This window comes from Oratosquilla oratoria, chromosome 5, assembly GCF_046742065.1.
Source record: "Oratosquilla oratoria isolate Oo_2021 chromosome 5, ASM4674206v1, whole genome shotgun sequence".
Lineage (NCBI taxonomy): Eukaryota > Metazoa > Arthropoda > Malacostraca > Stomatopoda > Squillidae > Oratosquilla > Oratosquilla oratoria.
The window spans coordinates 25,282,528-25,307,980 of NC_134781.1; the positions used below are offsets into that span (position 1 = coordinate 25,282,528).

General features: G+C 44.3%; 1 protein-coding gene across 6 annotated transcripts in view; it reads left to right on the top strand.

The window, feature by feature from the left end:
- Positions 1 to 21,223, top strand: part of LOC143025415 (insulin gene enhancer protein ISL-1-like) — a 725,621-nt gene extending 704,398 nt beyond the window's left edge. For all 6 annotated transcript variants that reach the window (XM_076185070.1, XM_076185066.1, XM_076185068.1 and 3 more), the window contains one exon: positions 20,898 to 21,223. In XM_076185070.1, the coding sequence (XP_076041185.1) occupies positions 20,898 to 21,104 (207 nt within the window). In that variant the 3' untranslated portion in view covers positions 21,105 to 21,223. The remainder of the gene's footprint in view (positions 1 to 20,897) is intronic.
- Positions 21,224 to 25,453: the final 4,230 nt, after the last annotated feature.

Sequence of the window (25,453 nt, forward strand, 5' to 3'; positions counted from 1 at the left end):
CTTCTCTCCTCCCTCCCCCCTTCACTCCTCTGTCTCTCTTCCCTCTCTTTCTCTAACCCTGTCCCTCTCCCTCTCCCTCCCCACCTTCCCTCTCTCCCCCCATTTCCCTCTCTCCCCCATTTACCTCTCCTCCCATTTCCTCTTTCCTCGCATTTCCCTCTCTCCTCCCATTTCCCTCTCTACCCCCATTTCCCTTCCTTCCCACACTTATTTTTCACAAATCCAGCCCCTCCCAAATATTTTTCTTTCTTTTCTGTTTGTACCTCCACTTCCCCCCTTCCCCCCCTTTCCCCACTCTCCCCCTTTCCCCCCTACCTTGAAACATTATCCACTTTACTCTGGTGACAAGCGTCCCGTCTTTTTACTTTCGTGCATTCCTCCTCCTCCTCCTCCACTTCGCCGCCGCGACGCGACGCGACGCAAGACCGCTCGGCCGTCCTGTCGTCCTGATGCTGACGACGACGACGACGCACTTTGCCTATGTTGTTCCTTCAAACGTCGTCCGGCGATTTTATTCAGCTACAAGGTGAACGTCCCCCGGTCTGAAAGTACTCCAACATTCGATGGACCCTTGCCAACTCGGCGACGCTTGTAAAGTTTATTCTGGCTAACATTAGACTGATTTATTCAGAGAAAAAGGTTAATGACCATCCTGTCCTATGAGACGTCACTGCTACAGCAGAGGAGATCCCTTTTGGTCCAGATCTGCCCATCAACGGATTGAAATCGTCTGTCACTATTAAGAAGAAAATAGTTGAATAACTCCAATGTCAGGTTGACAGAGTTGATCTATTATATACAATATGGAGGTAGCAAACGTCGATTTTATTCTATGGTAGATGAACACAAGGATTGAGAATAGAGGACTGATACTTTTGGGGGCTATTGTACGTGAAGGTGGCAGCTAATACGCGTGTAAACACGAGCACGCGCACACACACACACACACACACACACACACACACACACACACACACACACACACACACACACACACACACACACACTTAAACACACACACACATATCCATTTCCACAAGACTGTTTTGTTAGTGGTGTCGGCGGCAGGGTGGTGTGTGTCCTTCTTATCGAGAAGAAGAAGAAACAAGAAAAGATACGGAGGGAGGGAGGGAGGGAGGGAGGTGGATAATGGAGGAGAGAATATGGAGGAACGCGGAGAACAAAAACGAAAATGGAACGAAAAATAGGAAAGGAAGATTAATAAGAAGACGAAGATGTTTTCTCGGAGGAAAAGGAAATTCTTTTCTTCGAGTTTGAAAAAGCGGAGACGACAACGCGAGACAGCGACGTCATTTTCTGCACCATTGACGTCATCTCGGCCTAGGTCGACCCAGTTACCGTCACAGTAAATTTCTGGAAATTTGTGTCGAAAAAGGTGGGAGACCTTTTGGTCCGTCTCGACGTCAGAGGGTGAAAAAAGGCCCCTTTGCAGCCTATCGTGAAGGTGGTGTCTTCAACTTTGCCCTCTCACCACTGGAGGGGTTGAGGGTGGAGGGGGGGGGTTCGTGGTGGCAAAAGAATCTCTGCATCAAGGCATTCTTATTGAAAATATTTGGGCAGAAGTAGATACAGACACGGCGAACTAAGGCTTTCAGAGATCCATATAAGAAAGAAAGAAAGAGAGAGAGAGAGAGAGAGAGAGAGAGAGAGAGAAAGCAAGTAGAGATAGACAGAGAGAGAGAGAGAGACAGAGAGAGAGAGAGAGAGAGAGAGAGAGAGAGAGAGAGAGAGAGAGAGAGAGAGAGAGAGAGAGAGAGAGAGAGAGGGGGGGGGGAAGTGAGAAGAGAAGAGAGGAGAGAGCGAGAGAGAGAGAAGAGAAACATGTTAGAGAGGTGGAGGTAGGGAGGGAGGGAAATGAGATGGACGGGGGGGGGGAGTGTCAAGAAAGGAAGTTATACCAGAAGTCACTTTGCTGAATCTGTCACTTTCGTCCCCCCCCCCCACCCACCCCGTCTCGGTTCCCGACAGCCCTGGCTAGGCGGGAAGGTGACCCAACGTCGGCAAAAAAAAAAAAAAAAAAAGGGGGGGGGGCTTGCTGACGGGGCTTTGCCCTACCAGGGGCTTCTCACTTCCCATTGCGTGGATGTGGGATGGCCAGGGCAAGTGGCATTCATCGTAGCTATGAATCCTATTTTCATTGAAAATGCGTAAACGTGCATACCTGAAACAAAGGCACGTGGTTATACAAACTTTGTGCAAAATAAGTTGTAGGTACACAATTCGGTCTGAAAGACCGTAAGTGGAATATGCAGGTTTTCACACCCACCCACACATATTATATATACACGAGAGCGTATATTATTCAGTCTAAGATACATTTGTGTGTGTGATTTGGTCTGAAATTCAGACACGTGCGTCTAGTGGTCCCAGGGAATGTGTAGATCCCAGAGAACAGAAGAGACCCGCAGAGAACAAGAGACTGTCGTAGAACGCTGGAGAACAGAGCGGAGAACCCCCCACCTCCTACCCCCACACAGAGAGAGAAGAGGGAGGAGGAGGAGGAGGAGGAGACAAATTCTTTATTCGTATATTCTTAGAAAAGCGAAAACGAAGTAAAAGGTGGAAGGGGGGAGGGGGAGGAGAAAGGGGGGGAGATGTATTGAATGAAGATGAAAGGGTAGGGGCAGGGGGGGGAAGGAGCGGCGGCGAGTGTGGAGGGGGGAGGGTGGAGGGGGAGGGGGTTCCACAGGGGGAAAGGGGGCGGAGGTTCCAAAGGGGGAAAGGGGGAAAGGGGCCGACACGGAGGGGGCCCGCCCGGTGCCCGAGGGGAGAAGAACTAAGCGAGTTTAGAGTTGAATAGGAGAACAAGAAATAGAGGTGAAGAGGTGGGGCGGGGCGGGGCGCGGCGCACAAAAGGGAGGAGGAGGAGGAGGAGGATGTGTAGGAGGAGGAGGAGGAGGATGTGTAGGAGGAGGAGGAGGAGGATGTGTAGGAGGAGGAGGAGGAAGAGAAAAGTTGAGAAAAAGAGATAGTTGAAAAAGGAAGACAAGGAAGAGAAAGGGAGAAAAGATAAAGAGAAGAAAAAAGAAATACGAGCAAAAGGAATGCGAGAGCAAAAAATGAGAAGAAAAGGAAGGACAAATAGAGAGAGAAATTGGAAAAGAGCGATGAGAAGAGAGAGGACAAGAGGGGTGAGAAGGGAAAGGAAGAGGGAAGACAGAAAAAGAAGAAAAAGGAAGAGAAGATGATGGAAGAAGAAAGACGAGAATGAGGAAAAAAGAAGGAAGAGGAGGAGGTGGCAGAGGAGGAGGAAAAGGAGGAAGAGAAAAAGGTAGGCTTAGAGGACAGGAAGGAAAAAAATGGAGTTTACGGAGGTTTGGAGAAGCTTATGAGAGGTGAAGAGGGAAAGAGAGCGGGAGTGGAAAGAGTCACTAAAGAGAAAGAGAGGAAATGAAAATGTGTACATAAGAAAAAAAGGTGAAGGGGGGGGTGGTCAAGGAATGGTGCCAGTGTTTAGGGGACGGCGAAGAAGAGGACGAAGAAATGGGAAGAGGAAGGAGAAATAACCGTAGAAGAATAGGACGAATAGGATGCGAGTGGAAGTAAGAAGAAAAAGGAGGTAGAGGAGGAGGAGGAGGAGGAGGGAGGAAGGTCGACGAGTACGAGAAGGTTAAGGCTGGAGACGGACTGGTGGAGGATGAGGCTCGGGGACAACGAGGGCCAAGACGAAGCAACAAGAGGAAGACTTGGCTTGAAGGAGGAGAAAGAGGAGGAGGAGGAGGAAGAAGGGGAGGAGATGGGGGGGTCATAAGTGAAGACGATGATCGGCGAGGAGGATGAGGAAGAGCAGAAAAAGGTGGGGGGGGGGGAAGTTGCCATAAATAAAAACTATGATGGGAGGAGGAGGAGGAGGAGGAAGACGAGAATGTTTCAGGAATGGAACACAAAATAGTGGACAAAAAGCGAGAAGAAAAGACGGAGGCAAAGATAAGAAAAGAGATAAGAAAAGAATTAAAATTATCAATATGAAGAAGGAGATGGACAAAGAAAGACAGCGGTAAAATGGGAAAGGAGAACAAGGATAACCTTGAGAAAAGAGAGAGAGAGAGAGAGAGAGAGAGAGAGAGAGAGAGAGAGAGAGAGAGAGAGAGAGAGAGAGAGAGAGATGAAGAGAGAGAAAAGAAATGAAGAGATCATGCGTCAGGACTTGACTACGGTGGAAGGGGCTTTCCTTTTGCGAAACCGTCCGTCCGCATGCGGCTTGTTTCCGAGTGGAATTGGCGTGCGCGCAGGGCAGGTAGGTGGCAGCGGCGGCCCTTAACGCTACGGGTAATGAATGACCAGTACATCATCGCATGCCCTGGGGGAGGGGTGGGGGGGCGACATTCAGAATGAATTAAACGTAACCCGGATCATTGCTACAGGATTACAAAGACAGAAACCTGACCAAAGAGAGGTTAAAAATAAGAGAAAGGAGAGTAAACGGTGTAGATGAAATACAAGAAAGAAAATGTCGGGGGAGGGGGGGCGAAGGGAAGGGGGAGATGAGGAAATGCAGTAGGAAAGCGGCAAAGGAAAGATTATAAGGATACAGGAAGGAGATGAAGTTAGAAATATGAAAATAAACATATACACTGTTACATATGGAATTTCTGAAAGTGCATTATAGGGTGAAAAAGTCTGTGTGTGTGTGTGTGTGTGTGTGTGTGTGTGTGTGTGTGTGTGTGTGTGTGTGTGTGTGTGTGTGTGTGTGTGTGTGTTTGTGTGTGTGTGTGTGCTTACATGCACAAATATAATTATCTATACATGCATACACATTTCCATGCATAATGTAAAATGGGCATAGAGGAAGACGTCGGACAAGAAAATCTGGAAGAAAAGCGAAAGAGGAAGAATCGGCGAGAGTGAACGGGGAAGATTCAAGAGGTAACAAACGAGAAAATAATTCAGAATAGACGCCGAGGTAGAAGACAAGGAGGAGGAGGAGGGGGAAGAAGAGGAAGAGGAAGAGGAGGAGGAGTGGGAAGAAGAGGAAGAGGAGGAGGAGGAGGGGGAGGGTGAGACCACGAAAGGAATCGAAAGACAACTCCAAAAACGAATAAAGTCTTGTCATTCCAAATAGAGAAGGAAGGAAGAGAGGGGTTGGGGGGGGGGGGAGAGGTCAGAAAAAATAAAGAGAAGAAAAAGGGACGAGATGCAGCACGAAGAAAACGAAAAGGAGAAGAACCGAATATAAAGAAGCGAAAGAGGCGCAGAGTAAGAGAGGGCGATACGCAGCGGAACGAAAGCAAATGCGAAGAGGAAAGAAGGAAGGAAGGAAGGATGATTACTGAAAGGCACAAGGGAGGGAGGGGAAGTTGTGATCAGAGCAAAGGAGAAAAGGAGAGATCGTGAAAGGGGCGCATAAAGAGAGAAAGAGATAGAGAAGAGGTAGATAGGATGGCATGTAGAGAAAGTATGAGGTAGAAAAAGTGAGGGAGAGTTAGAGAGAGGTAGATAGGTAGAGAGAAAGGTAGAGCAAGGTAGAGAGGGGAGAGAGAGTTAGGGAGAAGGGTAGAGAAGGAGAAAAGGTAGAACAAGGTAGAGAGGGGAGAGAGGTAGAGAGAGCGAGAAGTAGAGAGGAAGAGATTAAGAAATTCTGGTTGGTGCCAGAATGAAGATTTCAGTTGTCGTAATGTGACGATAACCAGAATCGAACATGTGAAGTTGACCACGCGTACTAGTTCAAGGACCTGAGATACAGAAGTGTCTCTCGGAGAGAGAAAAAAACAAACTGGGGAATGAAGAAAAACGGGAACAAGGCATCCTAAAGAAAACGTAAAGTGGAGGACGAGTTACGAGAAGGAAAATGGCCGTGGGACGGAGAGAACCAAGGAGAAAGAGAAGGGAGAGGAAAAGTAAGGTGAGAATAAGAGGAAGACTGCAAACCAGAAAGAAGAAGAGGAGGAGGAGGGCGACAGAGAAGACGGCGAACGAAAATGGATAACAAAGACGAAGGAAAATGTTGGCGTTAAAGAAAATGGGAAGGGAGTCAGGTCGAAAGCTTTCATGTAAAATGGAAAAGAAATTGGAAAGATTTGGGAAGAAAAGGAGAAAGAGGAGATGAGGCGCCCGTAAATAGCAAGAGAAAACGGAGAGTTGTGTTGTTTGAACTATGCGAAAACGGGAAGTCAGAAGAGAACGGGAGCAAAGGTTATGGCTTCGGCCGCAGCTGAGTGCCTCTCAATGCACTACTAATATTATTACTACTATTATTGCCACTACATGTATTGCTATTACACTACTATTCTCTTACAACTAATATCACTACTATTACTTCTATTATTACTACACTACTCTGACTATTTTTACCACTACTACAAATACTATTATTACTACTGCTATTGCTACAATCACTATTATTTCTAATGCTGCTATTAATACTATTACTATAACTACTATTATTAGTACTGCTACGAGAGGGTGGGGTGAAAAGTTTGTAGGCTGACTCGGAAGGAGTTATTCCACAGCAATAAATTTTTTCGTGCATTATATTCAACGTTTTCTGATACTAACGACATTGTTTCCTTTAATATTATCTGACGCTGATGTAGTAATTCAGGACTCTGAAAAGAAGCTTCAGAGACATTTTGTGAATATGGATAAAATTTGGCACCGTGGTGTTATCAAATATCTGCAGTCAAAGGGGGTTTTCACGCTGACATGGCTGCTACATTAGGGGATGATGCTCCTGCTTTATCAACTGTGCAAAATGTGGGCAGCTGATTTCAAGAGGGGTAGGAAGAGCCTTGAAGATGACCCAAGGTCGGGACGTCCTGCCACAACAACCACCCAAGAAAACCTCGACAGTGTTCACCACATGGTGAAGGATGACAGACGTTTAACTGTTAATCAGATAGCTAATACCGTAGGCACACCTCCCGTGAACGAGTAGAGAACATTCTGCACAAGGAACGTGACATGTCGAAGGTGTCCGCTCGGTGGGTGCCACGCCTTTTGAGCCCTGATCAAAAGCACACCAGACTGGTCGTGTCGCAGGCAAACTTGGCACTTTTTGATGTAGATCCGGTCAGTTTTCTTGAACGTTTTCAAGATGAGTGTTGGGTCCACCAATTCGAGCCAGAGGCCAAACGGGAGTCGATGCAGTGGAAACACTCCTCTTCTTCCGCTCCAAAGAAGGCCAAGGTGGTGTCGTCGGCAGGAAAGGTGATGGCCTCCGTTTTCTGGGATGCAAAGGGCATTGTGTCCATTGATTACATTCAAAAAAGGACAAACTACTAACGGAGAAAGGCAAGTCAAAACGGCCTGGAAAACTGACGGAGGAGGTCCTGTTTCACCAAGACAATGCTCCTGCACACAAGTCGTTGGTTGCAATGGTTACTGTGCGTGACTATGGCTTTGAATTGGTTGATCACCCCCCCCCCAATATTCTCCATATTTGGCACCATCTGACTATTTTATGTTCCCGAACATGAAAAAAAAACTTGGCTGGGAAGCAGTACCGGACTGATGATGATGTCATATCTGCTGTTGAGCAGGATGAGAGCTTCTATACCACCGGGATCCAAGCGCTATTACTATTACTAGTTTCATTACTAGCACTAGCAAAAGTACTAGTACAAGTACTAGTACAAGTAATAGCGCTAGCACTAGTGCTAACACTAGTACTATTTATACGACCATTTTTGTGGAACTGTGTGGTGAAAGCAGTCAGGATCTATCTCCCCAATGACTGTGGTCGACTACCCTTTTATATATTTTTTTCTATTATTTCACCTTAATGAAGCCTAAAACAGAAGTTCATTTATCCTACTATCTACTACAGTCTGTTCAATATCTATGTTTTGTATATGTGCTTACTTAGGCTGTGGGGATCTGGTACCTGCCAGGCACAGGAGGGCTGCTTTTTGGTTGTCGTTTCTTTTCTGTCATCACCTCTGTTAGACGAGCGTAGAATGCCTTTGCCCTTGAACCCATCCCACCTGAAGTCGTAAAGGTTATAAGACTGGATGAGTCCTGATCCACATTTCGTATACGCTCTTTGTACATCCTGATTTTCTCGTTCTCGCTCCGAGAGTGGGACGCCTCAACAGTTAGGTTAATGTAACAGGGAGCCATTGGATCAAATATTCGCATGTTAAAGAAAGCCAATTGTTCCCGCGTCTAGAGACCTCTGCTACTACTACTACAACTTAGTACTACAATTGTAAATAAATAAATAAATAATATATGAATATATATATATATATATATATATATATATATATATATATATATATATATAACAATAAATAGGAGCCATGAAGAATTACCATGCATGAAAAGTCATAGAAAGTACAAATGAATAGATCAAATGCATCATGAATGGACTGTACTTGTCATAAAATATAATAATACAGACAGAAAAATACACATAGAAAACGTGAAGCCATGCGGACAAGGCAAAGAAAATGGGAAACCATAAAGAGGAGATCTTGAAAAAATAATAATAGAGAAGTCTGGAAAAATAGGTAAAGAAATATTACGAGAATTACCGGTCAGTTGGGGGGGGGGGTGAAGGGGACAGTTGCGAGATTAAAGGAGACACTTTGCTGCGGCCGAAGCTGCCACCTTTCCCCGAAGACGCTCGGACAGTGAGGGCAAGCTGGAGCTTCCGGTAGCTGTTTGGAATCGAATGGGAGACTTTGTATTCACGAGGTAGGCAGAACATCAAACGAGCCACAGAGGCGCGGTGACCTCTCGGGTGAATGAAACCGTCTGACGGCAAGCAGGATTTTACTAAACGAGTAGACTGTTTCTGCTGAAAAAGAACCACCTCCCGGCATCCAGAGACTCTGGGCCCCATAGAAGTTGAATGTATGGGGAATATACATATATACGTACGTGTGTGTGATTCACCATTGTCTTGAATCTCGTGATCGACACCTATTTCCCTTCCGGAAGGGAGCTCAGAGCTCATATATGACCGATCTATGGGTAATAATGTGACCCTACACGCGCACACACACACACACACACACACAGCTCCCCGTTCACGAGAGTTGGAGTAACGACTCCCAGCGCAGTATTGAAATTATTTCAGCCCTGGGCGGGATTCGAACCCGGACCTCCGTAGTGGCATCCGGGAACTCTACCAACCGCGCCATCAAGTCGTGTGTGTGTGTGTGTGTGTATTCACTTGGTCTTTGGATCACGTGTTGGACTCGTGATCGACAGCTATTTCCCTCCTGGAAGAGAGCTCAGAGCTCGTAGGTCCGATCTATGGGTAATGCTATGACCTTGCACACACACACACCCCCAACTCCCCGCCCACGAGAGTCAGAGTAACGACCTGAAGCGCAGCGGTACCGAAAAAATTTCGGCCCTGGGCAGGATTCGAACCATGAGCTGCGGGCCACTATTGTGGCAGCTCAGTGCTCTACCAACTACGCCACCGAGTCGCGTATGTGTGTGTGTGTGTGTGTAACAGAAGAGGCAAAAGAAGTGAAGAGAAAGATGAATCTAAGAGAGAAGTCAAAAACGATGAACAGTGAATGGGAAGAAGAATGGGAAACCTGAAGAAAAAGTTCACACGGAGAGAGATCTCAAAGTTGAGAACTTCATATAGAAAACGGAATTTAGCTCCGTGAAAGAAAACGAGAAGAGGAGTGAGGCAGATAATTTTGAAGAGAAAACGGAAGACAAAGAAAACGTAAAGGGGGCTGGAAACAAGCTCTTCATAGAAAGAGACCGTGAAAAAAAAAAAAAAAAACTACTGAAGAAAACGGGAATGGGAGGTTCGCCGGAAAACGGAAGGTGAGAAAAATCGTAGAAATAAAACGGTAAGGTGGAGGAGCAGAAAGGAGTGAGTGGAGGCGGATTGGATGGAATCGATGTGATCCACAATTAGAAAAAAAGGAAAGATTTTGTGTTCTGCGCAGCCGAAGCAAAAAATACACGCTGGATCACGCTGTGATTACAAAAAAAAAAATCACATGGACTAATATTATACACTACTCACCATCCCACTCCCACGCAGTGGCAAGTGAGAAACCCCTGGTAGGTCAAATCCCTGCCAGTTGTGGCAAGCCTTTTTTTTTTTTTTTTTTTTTTTAAGCCGACGTTAGGTCACCTCCCCTCCTGGGCAGGGCTGTCTGGAATCATTGTGGCAACCCCGCAGCAGCTCCTGGGACTCGAACTCACGACCACCTGGTCCCGGGTTCAAGAATGTATCCACCGTGCAACCGCGCGGAACTTTATTATACACAAACATAAGAAAATAATGATAACCATGACACCTGTTGCCTCGAGCTTCGCCCACATTCCGCAGCCCCAGGCCGACTGGCAACGGTCCTCCGGGGCTCTCATAGATCCCTCTGGAAGGAAATACTTCTGTCCTCACGGCTTTTTATAGTAGGAGCAGTCGAAGTCAATGGAAAAGAGATCTAGTTCGGACTGCACCTTTAAAACACACTCACAAATATATATATATATTATATATGTATATATATAATGTAATATAATATACATTTAATACACGTATCTGTATGCATATTTGGAAAGTATTTTTCCTCTGAGCATGTTTAAAGGTTGCAGCCAAGCCTTGAAGTGTGGAAATAGAAAAAGGAAACGTGTATTTCTTCAAACGTTTTGGCTCTTCCTTGGGGGTATCATCAGTGAATTATGACAAGAGACTAGTGTCAGCTTAATAGATCTGTACACGTAAGATTTACGCTCTTCCCTTGTCGGGATTCTCTTTTGAACTTTCCGCGGAGGAGGAAAGCCAAGCCTTTGAACAAACACACATTTGGACTTGGGGCTCGGCTAAGCTCCTCACCTTTGTGTCTGTGTGTGTGTGTGTGTGTGTGTGTGTGTGTGTGTGTGTGTGTGTGTGTGTGTGTGTGTGTGTGTGTGTGTGTGTGTGTGTGTGTGTGTGTGTGTGTGTGTGTGTGTGTGCGTGCGCGCGTGTCCGTGCACCATTTTTCTCTCACATTTAATGTAAACAGTGTTTGATCCTTTGTGGGACATCGGTGACGTATTGTGACGCAGCAGGTACAAAGAACCAATACGAGTGTGTGTAGTGCAGTGATGGGCGAGCCAATCGAATCGATATGACTGGATAACGGCATGACGTCACAAGACGAGATAATAGTGACGAAGTGACGTCATAGAAAAAGAATGCTAAAGAGAGTGTCATAAAGAATATAAACACGACATCGTAGCACGATGGAAAAGAATGATGATACTTCGGTGTGATGGGAGGGGCGGGGAGAGTAGGAGGAGGAGGAGGAGGAGGGGGAGGGGGAGGGGGGCGGGGAGGAGAAATAATCGGATGAGAGGGGCGAGGAAACAGGTAGAAATAAGAAAATGGAAGAAAGAAATGTCAAAGCAAGATGATGCTGCGAAAGAAAGAGGAGAGGAGAACCTGATGAAAGGCGGGAGATGGGAAAGGTCAAAACTAGAGTCTTGGCAACGAAAAGATGAAGAAGGAGGAAGAGGAGGAGGAGAAGTCTGAGGAGGAGAAGAGGGAAAGTAAGCTTTTGGTGAAACTTGTGTATTGTATAGATGGTGTGCTGTTCGTAACGGTTGATTTGGTTAATACCTCGTGAGCGAAAAACATGTTTTTTGATTTTTGACTGGTGTCGGTATCTGCCACATACCTTGGTTGACTAGATATATGACGCAGATGATAGAATCTACTGCAACTGCCATCTATGTAGACGTTCACATCGTCTCCCCATTGCATTTACGTACACTAATTTCAGGGTATTGGGAAAAGGTGAGTTGAGAGGTGCGAGAAGCTAGTGGAAGAGGATTACAATGGGGAAGCAGATATAGCAACGAAGAACATAATGACCCAATGGGTTAAAGAAGCGTCAAAATTTAGAGAGGATGACACACCTGCCAGATTTGGTTATTTGCTAAACAACTATATGTTATCGAGTCCTTTGAGGTACCTGTGTTCTCTGGGGAATGTTCATGTAGTTATTCAATTCCATATGGCTGTTGGGGATGCAGAAACAAAAAAGGAGTCATTTAGACAAGAAAAATATAACTTCGAGAAGGCCAAATTCATAGAACCGAGGCAATTCTTTGGAACATGTTGGAAGTCCGAGAGAAGGAAAGAAAAAAGTGTCATCTTTTTCAAGACTCGGGGGCTGGAAATTAAATTATCTACAAAGACTAAAGGTGAGGAGAAAACCGAAGAAAGGGTTGGTTTGACAGGAAATTCGAGGCAACAAATTATGTATGTGAAAGGTGCAAAAAGAAATACAAAGTGGCAAGCTGAAGTAATGAATTAAACTTTCTAGTCTGTGTTTATCAAGGAGAGGTACTTCTCTTCGATTCCCACCAATAAATGTTACCTACCCCAACAATCCAAGCACATAAGGGAAAGGTGACGGCTTCGGCCGTAGCTACTCAGCGCCTACTGGCGTCAGCTCCTCCTGAACGATATGAAAATGAAAGTGCGATAAGTACAAAAAATACCAAAGCCTAATGAGATCTCAAGGTTGGACACTCAAGGAATGTAGAGAACAAGTGCTGGATAGAATTTTTGAGCTTATTCAATATTCTTTATGGGAAAATCACGAGATTGGAGAAAGGCTAATGTGACCTCAATCTATAAAAGATAAAACAAGGAGGAACCTCTAAATTTATATAGCTGTAAGCTTCATTATCATAATAGCTAGTGCTAGAATTTTTTGAAAGACAGATGGACAAAATACTTGGAAGAGAATATATTGTCAGATAACCAATTTGGATTAAAAGAAAAAAGGAAGATCATGAATTTCAAATAAACCTTTACTGCAAATGGAAATATAGGTAAGTGTATAACTGGATCTGGAGAAAGCCCATGACAAGGTTTCTCACAAAGATTTGGTTTAGAAACTGGAATATATAGGAGGACTTGGAGAGTCTGGTAAAATGGATGAAGGATTTTTTTTAAAGGAAAAATTAATAAGGACGGTAACGAAGGACAAGATGTCAGACTGGAGGCAAGTAAATAATGTTGGAACACAGAGCTCGTTGTTGGCACTAATAATATTCTTGGTCAACGTTAGTGCCACTATGGGCCAAGCAGTTACACTAGTGTATTTGCTAACGATGCTAACCTCAAGAAGAGAGTCGAAGAAAAGAATGTTTGTAATTTGTTGCAGGAAAATCTAGATAGGATTTATGAATTAAGCAACAAGTGGTAAATGGATTTCCTAGCAATAGAATGCAAAGCATTGTATATGTGCATTAGTAAGAAAATGCTATCACTAAACTATAACATGGGAAGAAACGATGTGATTACAAAAAGGAGGGATATAGAAGGCCTAAAAGAGTATTGGTAATTTTTTTCCACCGGGAAGACATATCTTAGATTACAAGAGATTCTTGTAAATCATTGACAAATACACGAGTGTTATTCCACCACAAGGAAGAGATGATGAAATATACCGAAAACCCGACACGCACCAGATTGGAGTGTAATGCACCAAAAGTACATACATATACAGTACTTCAAGGGCTTTTTCCCCTTTACAAGGGAGGTGGCCAAAGCCAAAGGCATAAATCCACTCCCACCCATTTCATCCCCACATACTCCTTTCCCATTCACCACCTCTCCCTCCCTCCCTCTTTCTTGGCTCCTCCTGGATGAAAAGTAAGATGTAAAAATTAGAAAATTCAAAGAGCGGCAATCAAAATGGTTCCCATCCTAGCTGACGGAATATGCGAAGAAAGAGCAAAGAACTTGAAACCGCAAACATCAGAAGAAAACTAAGAGAAATTTGTTCAGAATTAAGAAAGACGAAGATGTAATCGACAAAGAAGACTCCTTATTATGGAACAGAAGGAATACCCACAGGATGTGGAAAGAAAATGAAAAAAGACAAAAGTCTGAAGGATATTGGGAAACAGTTCTCCGTACTTATGCACTGAACTACTTGGGAGAGAGGGAAAAGAACGCCCAAAGAGCGTAAGCGAATTCAAAGGTTGGTCGACGGAAGTACAGAGATGGAACCTCATGAGCATAGTTCTTATCTTGTATTTTACAAATAGGTAAAATCTCTCGCACACACATAATCACATCACATATGCACACACACGCACACACACACACACACACACACACACATATATATATACACACACACACACACGCACACATCACACACGCACTCACACACACACACACATCACACACACGCACTCACACACATGCACTCATCACATACACGTGTACACACAAAGACAAAAACACACATGCAAATACAAACATGTACTAACATTTACACACATGCACACACACGTACATACACACGCGCACGCACACAACCTGCGCGAGACGTGGAAAAGAAGACGCGTGAACAAAGAATAAGAAGAGACAGCAAGAAAGGGGAGGAAGGAAGTGTAGCGATATGGAAAAGGAAGGGGGAGCGTGCCCTTGCCCCCCCCACCCCCACCCCCCAAGACCCCTTCAGGATGGGACGGGAAGGAGGGAGGGAACGAGCCTGCCTTCGACCGCAGTCGGGCTGACGGCGGCCGAGGAAGCAAGACAGGAAGCGAAAGAAAGGATTAGACAGAAGACGGCGGTGGGGTTGGGGGGTGTCGGGGGGGGGGGTCAGAAGGGGAAGGAGAATGGCAGGAGGAGCCGTGAAGCAAGGATGAGGAAGAGGAGTGGATGTTAAGAAAAAGTACGTGAAGAGAATGTATGGAAAGAATTAGGAGAGAAGGTCTAGGTGAGGAAATATGAAGGAGACGTGTTAACCCCATGGCTACCAAGTGGGTAACCCACGGGAAACGAATGACATAAGCTGGCGGCAGCCACAGGGAAACGATAAGTGACATTTGGTAGGGAAAGCTTCCACCAAGACAGAGCCCCATCACGCCTGTTACCGGCAGTGTACTACAGAGATGAATTAAAAACCCATTGGCAGCAGCAGCCTGAACAAAAGGAGGCGTGCCACTCGTTAGGTAAGACGTTCGCATCTTGGTGGAAGGTTTCTCAGAGCAGAAATAAATCGTCTGGCATTAGCCAGAATAAAGCTTAAGATGCGACGACATGCAATGGGTAAAGGGAGGGGGGGGGAGTTCGGAGGAAATGGGATAAGTAATGCAAAGGAAGAAGCACTAATGGAGAGGCAAGGAGATGGTACGTAACAAGCGTCTTGGAGGTCGGGGGGGGGCAGAAAGTAGTAAGAAATGGGTAATACAGGAAGGTAATTGAAGTAAGAGAGAAGGTACAGTCACGATCAAAAGATTTAACCCACGCTACAGGTCTCTCAATGTCAATGTGATTTTGTTTTTATCGAGTACGTGATATGTTTTCCTATGTAGTATTTAGCTTACAGTTAGGTCATTTTCTTGAATGGGTATAAAAAAGAAAATAAGTGTCATAGATATGAATTTTGTATCTTGAAAATATATGAATGGTTCAAAAAATTTGATTGTGACAGCACATCGTAGTGATATGAAGTGGTAAGGTGTGGTTAAAGGTGAAGAAAGCAAGGGAATAAAACCTGAAGAAAGTAGCAAAGAAAGCGAGGGTGGTGGAAGCAAATAATAAACAGTCCTAAATGGTACAAACAATGATTAATAAGGAGGGAATGAGAAAGAGGAGACAAAGAGAATGCAAAATGGAATAGAGTACATCTGGAGAGAAAAAGAAAAGAAACAACTCGCAGGAGATTTGAACAAAGCGATGAAATAGAATCAGAAGGAGAGAGAGAGAGATAAGAAGGGGGGAGGGAGGGAGGAAGGAAGAAGGAGGAGGAGGAGGAGGAAGCACAGAAGAAAAGCAGAGACAGGGAAAGGAAAAATTGCAACAAGGATGGGAAGGAGAGGGAAAGATAGAAAAAAAAAGACCGACAAAGAAAAAGAAATATTGAGAAGATTAATGAAAATTGGGAGGAGGAGGAGGAGTAGGAGGGGAGAAACGCGAGAGGGAAGTAAAGGAATACTGGAGAAAGATATACAGAAGTGAATAATATGATAAAGATTGATGGATAAAGCAAGAGAAGAGGAAAGTGAAAAGAAACGAAGAGACTCCAACTAAGGAAAAGCGAGAAGGGGAGAGGGGGAGAGAGAGAGAGAGAGAGAAGGAGAGGGGGAATGCAAGATAAAGTAAGAAAATGGTGAATAGAGGAATTGATAAAAGCGTGGGACAAAGGAAACGGAAGAGGGGGAGGGGGAATTCAGAGCAAAAGGGGAGGAGAATCAAACAGAAAGACGAGAAGGAGGAAGACCCACTGCAAGAACTGCAATAATAGAACGATGGAATACATAATCAAATCAAAATAAGATGTTGCAGCCAAATAGAGGAGGAGGAGAAAGAGCAAGAAGAGGAAGAGAAGGAAGGAGGAAGAGGAGGTGGAAGGAGAAACTGCGCGTTCTTGTACGTTTTTGCACGTGTGCGAGAGAGAGAGAGAGAGAGAGAGAGAGTGTGTGTGTGTGTGTGTGTGTGTGTGTGTGTGTGTGTGTGTGTGTGTGTGTGTGTGTGTGTGTGTGTGTGTGTGTGTGCATACGTGCGTGTTTACCAAGTTGTGCACGTACGCGCATATTCACGTTCAGTTTGAGCAAGTGTGTACGTTTGTCTTCGTTTGTGCACATATACCAATGCATGAATGCTTTCGTGGCTGCAGTGCATCAACTTGAGCTTCAGGGTTTGGTGCGAGTGCGGGTCCGACAAATGCAACAGTATCCAGATGCATACAACTCTCCGACCTTCGTTGTCTGAATGCCCATATTCGGTCTAAAGCAACGATGTCAAAGAAAAAGGAAGAAGAGGAGGAAGAGGAAGAGGGTGGAGGACGAGGAGGAAGAAGAGGAGCGTTAGAAAAGAGGTTCATGATAATTAAATACATATCTGCGAATCTAATTAGATTTAGTATTTCATCGGCAATGGCAGCGCCTCTACCCCCGGGGGCAATACTGCGCCGCTTAGGTGGGGTCTCAGGGGTAGCACATGAGGAGAGAGACTTGAAGCCGACAGCGAAAAGGAAAGATACAACACACCATTTTTTTAACTCCTTTAATATTCTCCTTGCAGGATCATCCGAACATCAAAGAGGTCTTTTGTTGATATTATTTCCCCTCGTCATTCGAACCCACAAGAGCTATGGAAAATGTGCTTTGCGTGATACTGTTCCGAGTATTGTATAGTGACAGTAGTCCGTCTTACAAATCGAGTGCGTGCTCTGAAGCACATTGTATTTGTAGGAAGCGAGAAGACGCACATCAAAGGAGGAACTGGTGGCAGAGAGAGAGAGAGAGAGAGAGGACGAAATGGTCACGAGAAGAGGGGAAATTCAAGATGATATGGAAATAGAATGAATTGTGTAAATGTTGATGCATTTCAATTTGCATAGTCCGTATTCATGTATATGTACTCTATGTGCTACGAGCGCACGCACTTTCATATACATGTTCGTATAAAAAATCATACAAGGACACACACACACATATATATATATATATATATATATATATATATATATATATATTTATATATATATATTGTGTGTGTGTGTGTGTGTGTGTGTGTGTGTGTGTGTGTGTGTGTGTGTGTGTGTGTGTGTGCGCGTGTGTGTGCGAGTGAGTGTGCTTAAAAGTAAGAGTAAATGTAAGTTGCTTGAATATTTTTCTTCAAATTATGCCACTTTCTCCACATTTCGAAGGGGGGTAGCCTCACCTATTTGAGAGAAAAAAAAATTGAGAGGACAGCAACCACGACTTGTACGGAAAACGGAACCTGGGATCAGCCTCATTGATGTTATTCTGGTGAGTGAGAAACAGAATCGAACGTTGCTCTCATTGCCCATGGATAGATCATAGAATTAATCCATCAGTTTAGAAGTGTGTTATTGCAGAGGCTCCTAAAGACAAGCCGCCTGAGTTTCCATCGCCAGGATAACGCAGAGTCCCGTGATAATTATTGTAACAACTACCACTACTACTACTACTACTACTACCACCACAACTACCACGTCATCAATTAGTCCCGATCCTGACGGGATGACGCAAAGGGTCGGAGCGGGAGAACTGGCCCGTGACGTCATCAGGGTGATTGGATGGGGCTCCCGGTCGTTAAGGAGCGAAGGGGTTTAGGGTGTAATAGAGTGGTTAGGGAGACCAGGCAGGGGGGAGGGAGACGGGGGTAGGGAGATGGGTTCCCGTAGAGAGAGGGAGGCAGCAGGCCCACAGCGAAATAAGTATGACTGGTAATGTAGACAGACCAGGGTAGGAGGTGTGAGTGGGGATGGTGGGGGGAATGTAAAGAGAAGAAAGGTTTGGAATTCTTTTAGGGGGGGGTTATTGTGCATACGTGCGCATGTGTTGTGTTGTGTTAGTGAGAGAGAGGGTGGTTGTGTGCGCGCATCATGCATAAGAACAGGGTGACCCGATGGACTGTAGTGACCGTAACTAGTGTCATTTTTGCACAAATATTTGCGGTCAGAGTAAAATAAGACGATAAGCTATGAGAGAAGGTATTGAAAAGATATACAGTAAGTACAGTAGATCAGGACAGGGTAGCGAGACAATTGTGGGAGGAAAATAAAGAGAGAGAGAGAGAGGGAGAGTGAGAGAGGAAGAGAGAAAGGGAGAGTGAGAGAGGGAGAGAGAGGGGGAGAGAGAGGGGGAGAGAGGGAGAGAAAGAGGGAGAGAAAGAGGGAGAGAGAGAGGGAGAGAAAGAGGGAGAGAGAGAAAGGGAGAGAGAGAGAGGGAGAGAGAGAGAGGGAGAGAGAGAAAGGGAGAGAGAGGGGGAGAGAGAAAATCGACTAAAACATATGAATCTGTTTTCCCTAAAAAAGCGTAGACTCAGAGGTGACTTGATACAGGTCTTTAAAATTCTAAAGGGAATTGACAACATCAAAAGTGACCAAATTTTTACATTGAATGAGAATCAGACAAGAAACAATGGTCTCAAACTGTCCGGAAATAGATTCAATTTGGAAGTAGGTAGAAACAACTTTGCCAACCGTGTAGTTAATGAATGGAATAAACTTCCTGCACAGGTAGTGCAATGTAGTTCAGTTCGAAGCTTTAAGAATCATTTAGACAAATACCTAAGTAAGATGCTGTAATGATTATAATTTATCTTATATTATTTGTTTTTGTTTTGTTATCATTTGTCTGTCTGATTTTCATTTATTATTAGTTATATGTCAATTTATTATTATTTACTATTTACCCGTTTGTTTATTATTTAACTAAACCTATGCATTTATTTATGTATTTTATTTGTTATTTACATCATAGTTTTTATTTATTATTTTATTATTAATATGATTTTTTTTTTCGCATCCGACCTAGATATGGATCAAAAGGTCTCCTGTCGGCATGCTCCGCCTTTGTAATCCTTTGTTGAGAGAGAGAGAGAGAGAGAGAGAGAGAGAGAGAGAGAGAGAGAGAGAGAGAGAGACCCATAAGTAGGTTGAGAGTAAGGTTAAGGAAGTCCTGTCGTCGGTGGCCAGCACTCAGCTGAATGAAATCGACAGCTGCTGTCGTCATGGTCGATGGTAACAACAAAACCTCTTAAAAGTCGCTTAAAATTCAGCCAAATCTTGCGACGTTGACTAGAAGAACATTAAGAATGTCACATTATTGAAGGGAATTGGCAGGAGGCGGACCGGTAGGGTGCATCACTATCGTAATGATCATTATATATATATATATATATATATATATATATATATATATATATATATATATATAATACACACACACACACACGATAAAGAAGCCGGTAATGCTCCTTCATTCTTAAACGAACTGGAAATTACCGCCAGCTTGGCAATGACTTGACATGAATCGTGGCAAACTTGAATGATTTGATTAAGAAAGATGAGCTAATTAATGGGTGCACGTGGCTAATGACATCGACGAGGAATGAGGAGTTGCGTGGAGTGATGGGCGTCGGGGGTGGTGGTGGGGGGAGGGGGGGTGCAGTGTTCCGTAGAGACGCTGTACACTTGTTGCCAAGCTCATAGGCTTGTTAGTGTACCACACTTCATTACACTGGTGATGCCCCGTCAGTGCCGCAAAGCACTGCATAGATTGTATTGTACTCGTAATGACGTGCGCCTGTGTTTGTATCATGCTGATAATGGCTGGCTAGTTGGACGACCCCAGCTCGAAGTGGGTCGCCAAAGGTCCTGGTCTTGTTCAAGCCAAGGGTCCCACCCAAGCCCTGCTTCTGATCAATGTAATAAAATCGTCTGGCGCTTGACCTGAGAGAATCTGTACAATGCGCGCTAGTTCCCGATGATGATGATGATGATGATCACTTTCAAGTTTATCGTGACCAGATTTATTCGTTGTGTTGCAAGACCTTTTGGTCTTCCGACAGAGATTGTGAAAAACACACACACACACACAATATATATATATATATATATATATATATATATATATATATATATATATATATATATATATAATAAAGAAATGATATGTAATAATTTCAAAACACGATTTAATAAGTTGTTCATGATTGTTAATGGTTCTAAGATATAAGAAATTACAAATGTATGAATATTAACAACACTTTTGTTTATACATTTCATTCTATATAATGTAAAATGTATAGAGGATAGCAAGTATAGGATTAAGAAGGAAAATTTTATGCTACTTTGTGTGACAACTTTGCCAGAGCTTACAAATGTCCTCAAACACCCGAAGACTCCTCCATGGTAACAACGACTGAGTAGTTGGTGTTGTGGCCGTAAAGCGAGTCTAACATCTCTCAGACCCGCCGAAATAAGAGTGTAGACATGCCATTCAAGCATGGGAAGTGGAGTTCAATTTCCTGCGGGCGAGGCTCGGCGTTATCATGACCTGACCAAAAGGTCTCTTGCATGCGTTTTCTTATCCCCTTGCACGCCCAATAAGTGTTGTCATATTGATACTCATTGTATGCCCAACAAATGTTGTCACAACCTGATACTGACGGTTTGGTTTGTCGGCAGATGCACGGCTACGGACCGGACAGCGACGCCACGGTCCACCTCCACCCGTACTCTGTCGACGAAGGTGGATCGAGTGGAGGCGGCGTGGGACTCCCGTTCCACCCTCATCACCTGCCGCCGCACCCGTCGCACCACGGACCCCCCTCCACGCCCTCGGCGCAGTTCCCGGGGACCCCTTCAGAGCTCTCCTCGGCGTCGAGCGACTAGTGCTGGCCCCTGGGTTGGACTCTGACCTTGGCCCTCGCGAGGTCGGGAACGTCGCAGCAGCAGCCGATGCTCACGACCTGACCAAGTCGACCTCGGCCGGGTCGAACCTGGAGGGCGCACGACGCCTTCGGACCGGAGGTTCCCGGACCGGAGGGCATCTGGGGCGAAGAAGCCAGAACTGGAATTCCCTGGGAACTCTTCTTGGACCCCCAAAATTTGAAAAAAAGAAAAGAAAAAGGAGGCTTATGGCAGTGGATATCCGCAAACCAAGAACTTCTCAGAGTTCCTAGTGATATTAAGAGGATGGGAACTCTTAAAAAAAAAAAAACTCTTGAAATAAGAGCCTCCCGTTGCCAAGAGTTTATTTTAGGCTGACGCTGTCGCCCGTAAAGAGTTTTTAGTGGAACTGATAGAGATTTATGATCACTAACCTTGCGACGCTAAACCCAGATATCCTTGGTACGTTAGATTTAGTATTTAAGCCCCCCCCCCTCCAACCCGAAATAAATCCATTTTCGGAACCAGAAGCTTTCGAAAGCCAATGTCTATGACGTTTGTGTTACCTGGAATCGTTGGTTAAGGAAAGCTGAAGAGAATTTGCACTCCTGAAACCAAATAACCCGTGTGTTTTGGAGATAAAGGAATTGAAGGTCTTTTGGTGGCAAATCTACTGTTGAGGACACGGGTTTTTTTGGTATTAGACTCATGGGACCAGATCTATATTTTTTCTTGCTTGCTTTAAAGTTGTTGTTTTTTTTTTCGAATTGCCATAATCCCGAATTTCCATGGTGCTCGAGCTGATTGAATCTGATTCTCGTGAATTAGTGTCGATTCTTGTGCGCAGACAAGAACAATATGTGAAAACTGACTCAAAGAAACAAAAAAAGAGGTTAAACATGGTGCCAAGTGACAAAGCAAAGCTTTAAAATTGCGAAAATTAAAGACCTCATTGTCTCGATGCAAAGAGCAAATTCTCGAAAACGGTCGCACAAAATTATTTCGACTGTGGCACTCGACACGAGACACAAGTGATAGAACTTCAAGTTCGTGATTTTAGCCTCGGGACGAAAAAAGACTGAGGCGACACTCTTCAATAAAATGTCGTCAGAGTGTATAGAAGCTGGCACAGCGCCACAAGTTGCCGAAGCTGTTCATGACGCGAACTGAACAAAGTGATAATTCACAAACTTCATATTGTTTTGACCGACCTTTGTAGTGTGTTGTTGATCCCGGTGTTGTACCCTCGCTGAAACCTAGATTTGTATAATACAGATGAAAAAAATAATAATAAAAAAGTAAGCGGTGGGGAAGAAAAAAAATGGAGAGAAGAAAGAACTACGTGTACCCGTTGTTGAGTTTGTAATGCCAGTTACTAAAAAATGAAAAAAATATTACAGAATACAGTTCATTTGTTATGTGCTTATGGATGTAACTTCACGCATGCGTACTAACCAAACGAGAAGCTGAGTATGACGAAACGTTTACATGTAACCCGTGACTCGTCCTCCTCCGTCCAAAGAGGAGGACCTCGACATCTCACTCCGGGTCTCTCGCGAAGGAGCAAAGCAGCGACCCTGAGGCACACCACCACTGACGGAGCAGCTCGACCTGGATGATGCGCGCTTGGAAGGAACTAGCATCCGGAAGCGTTGGTTGGCAAGATCGAGAGGGTAGGATTGGGGTGGAGGTGAGGGTTATGGTTTGTTAATGGGGAAACTGTGTCGTTGTGGGGGTGAAGTAGCAGACCTCAGTAAGAGGTTAACAAGGTTTGGATAAGCGTTCGCATCAGACACAGAATGGGAGTTTGAGGCGAAGTAACTTTTCTTCAGTGAAAATTGTATTTTATTGACAATAATTATAATTCAATTTTGGGAAAAGGGGATGTGGGACGCCTACTATGTCAATCCATTAGCGCCCATTGTCACCTTAATGATTTTGTTCTGGCCAACATCAGATGATGATATTCAGTGCAGAGGCTTGAGACGTTAAAGAGTTAAAAAAAAGTAATTTGCTGCCGATTCTATCTAGCTAAGATGGACCTCAGGGCATAAAAGGGTTCCCGGAAAGATTGAGAGAGTCTGACTAATAGATTGTGGCAATGGAGCATTACACGGAGAGCCAAGGTCTGTCGGGTCACCACCCATAAGTGTTACAGTGGCTGATGGCTTCCCAGAAGCTGCGAGAGGCGTTTATGATCACAGATTTACGACGTGAATTATTCTTTTGTGACCTAACAGACTCATTCATATCATGAATATATGAAGTAAAGGAATACGCTCGTTGCCGTTTCCCGCAAGACACTGGCTACTGCACCACTTACGTGGAAAGCCAATAGTGCACAGCGCACGGAAAAAAATATGCAAACATGTACTCGCCCGCGTGCACACACACAGACACACGCACACACACACACACACACACACACACACACACACACACACACACACACACACACACACACACACACACACACACACACACACACACACACACACACACACACACACACACACACACACACACACACGTACACCTAGCTTTCCATTCCGACCGCTGTTCCATAATATTAAGGTCTCTCTGTCTACGCACTGTTAGACCCGTCTACGCTCCCTCGGGATGAGCGCCGTGCCGGGTGTCGCGCCCATCCGTCTCCCGGCGGAAGAATCGACGGAAAAGGCGAAATTCGATCTGTCGGTAGCAGAGGGCTGCCATGACACCCTCACGACGCTGGATCCCATGGGTCGGAGTGTGCAAGAGGGGTTTGGCTTTTGAAGAAAAAGAAACTACCCTGGGTCAATTCTTCGTTTTTTTTCTTGTTTTTTTTTTTTAATAGAAAATTTTACTTGAAACATCTGACATTAAGTCACCACCTTGGTCTTGCTTTAGCCAGTTTGTCCACGTCAGTCTCCCAGATGGGGAACAGAACTTTGTCTCTCGGTCAAAAATAGGTGAACTGATTTACTCGTGAATGGTTGAGTGACCGGTATTGTTGTTATCCTTTTTTTTTTTTTTTTTAATCGAGTTCCTAATTCTGGTGATATTCGGTAGAAAACAAACACATTAATAAATTAACTAAGAGCAAATATTTAAAAGATACAGTTTAAGTGAAAGGGGAGAGAGGGGACGTGGGGACCAAATATAGTTATGATATACTTTTTGTCTGTTAAGCATACTTTTTACACTTCCTGTTTTAGTTCATGTTAACGAGTGCTTTTGACTAGGAAGTTGCTCTGTCCTTTAATATACATTTCATTTACTTCTAGTAATTAACCTGGAAGGATGTTCTGTTCGTGTATGCCATGGAAAAGAGGGCGGAATTTGAAACTTGTGAAAAGACAAACACGAAGATCTAGATGGTTCTCCGTTCGCGTTCAAAACCAGCTGCTAAGACAAAGTTTTTTTTTTTTTTTTTTGTCAAAGCTCGATTAATATACAATATTTCCGCGAATGTATCAACCCCTTCAGAACGGTGAAAAGCTTCAAAGATTTGGCTCAGGCTAAGGAAAAAAAGATTCTATACGGCTGGGATTTAAACTCAGACCTCAACCGATCGTCAAGACTGCTTGTGATTCCACCATTCCTATCCTATGCTGAAGTAAAGTTGATGAAAATGTGCAGAGTTGAAAATTAAAGAAGGAAATTAGGATTAACTCCGGAATTATATGTATAGTTCATAACATTTATATGACAGTTTGATAATAGACGAAGAGCGAAATTTATTTTTTAGACCGAATTAAAAAAAAAATCTTGTGATGTTAGTGGCGATAGATACCCAGTGAATATACACGACTAACGATAAGGGTGTGAAGAGGGTAAAAGAAAATTAAATTGGAAGATTTTCAAACAACCTGTATTTAATGACAGAAGAACCTAGAAAATAGAGCAAGCTTATGGAAAAGAAAAAGAAGTGACAATCATCAAACACTACCGAGAAATGAAGACAATCATTCAGACTCTCGTGAACATATGATTTGTCAGGTTCATAAGATTCTCGGAAAGATGTTGACCGTGTCTGACCGAACGATCGCAGGAATGACTTTGTTTTCCGCTTTGAAGTCGGCCATCCAGCCGGATGTCCGGCTCCGAAGGTCCCGCTGCTGTCCAGCGACAACAATCAGCAACAATCAAATCGAAGTAGTTATCTTCTGAAGCACTGAAGTACGAGTGTTGGCAAAAATATGTGTTGAATAATAGTCTTGAGTTTTACTCACTGGAAACCTGCAGCCTCAGAGCGGTTGGCAACGGTCCTAGGGCCTTCCCGTTGGTCCTGTTGGAGAACATGTTTGGCCTTTGTGGGGAGCAGTCGCCGGTTGCCAGCACTCTTTGTGCTAAAAGGTTGAGGAAATACA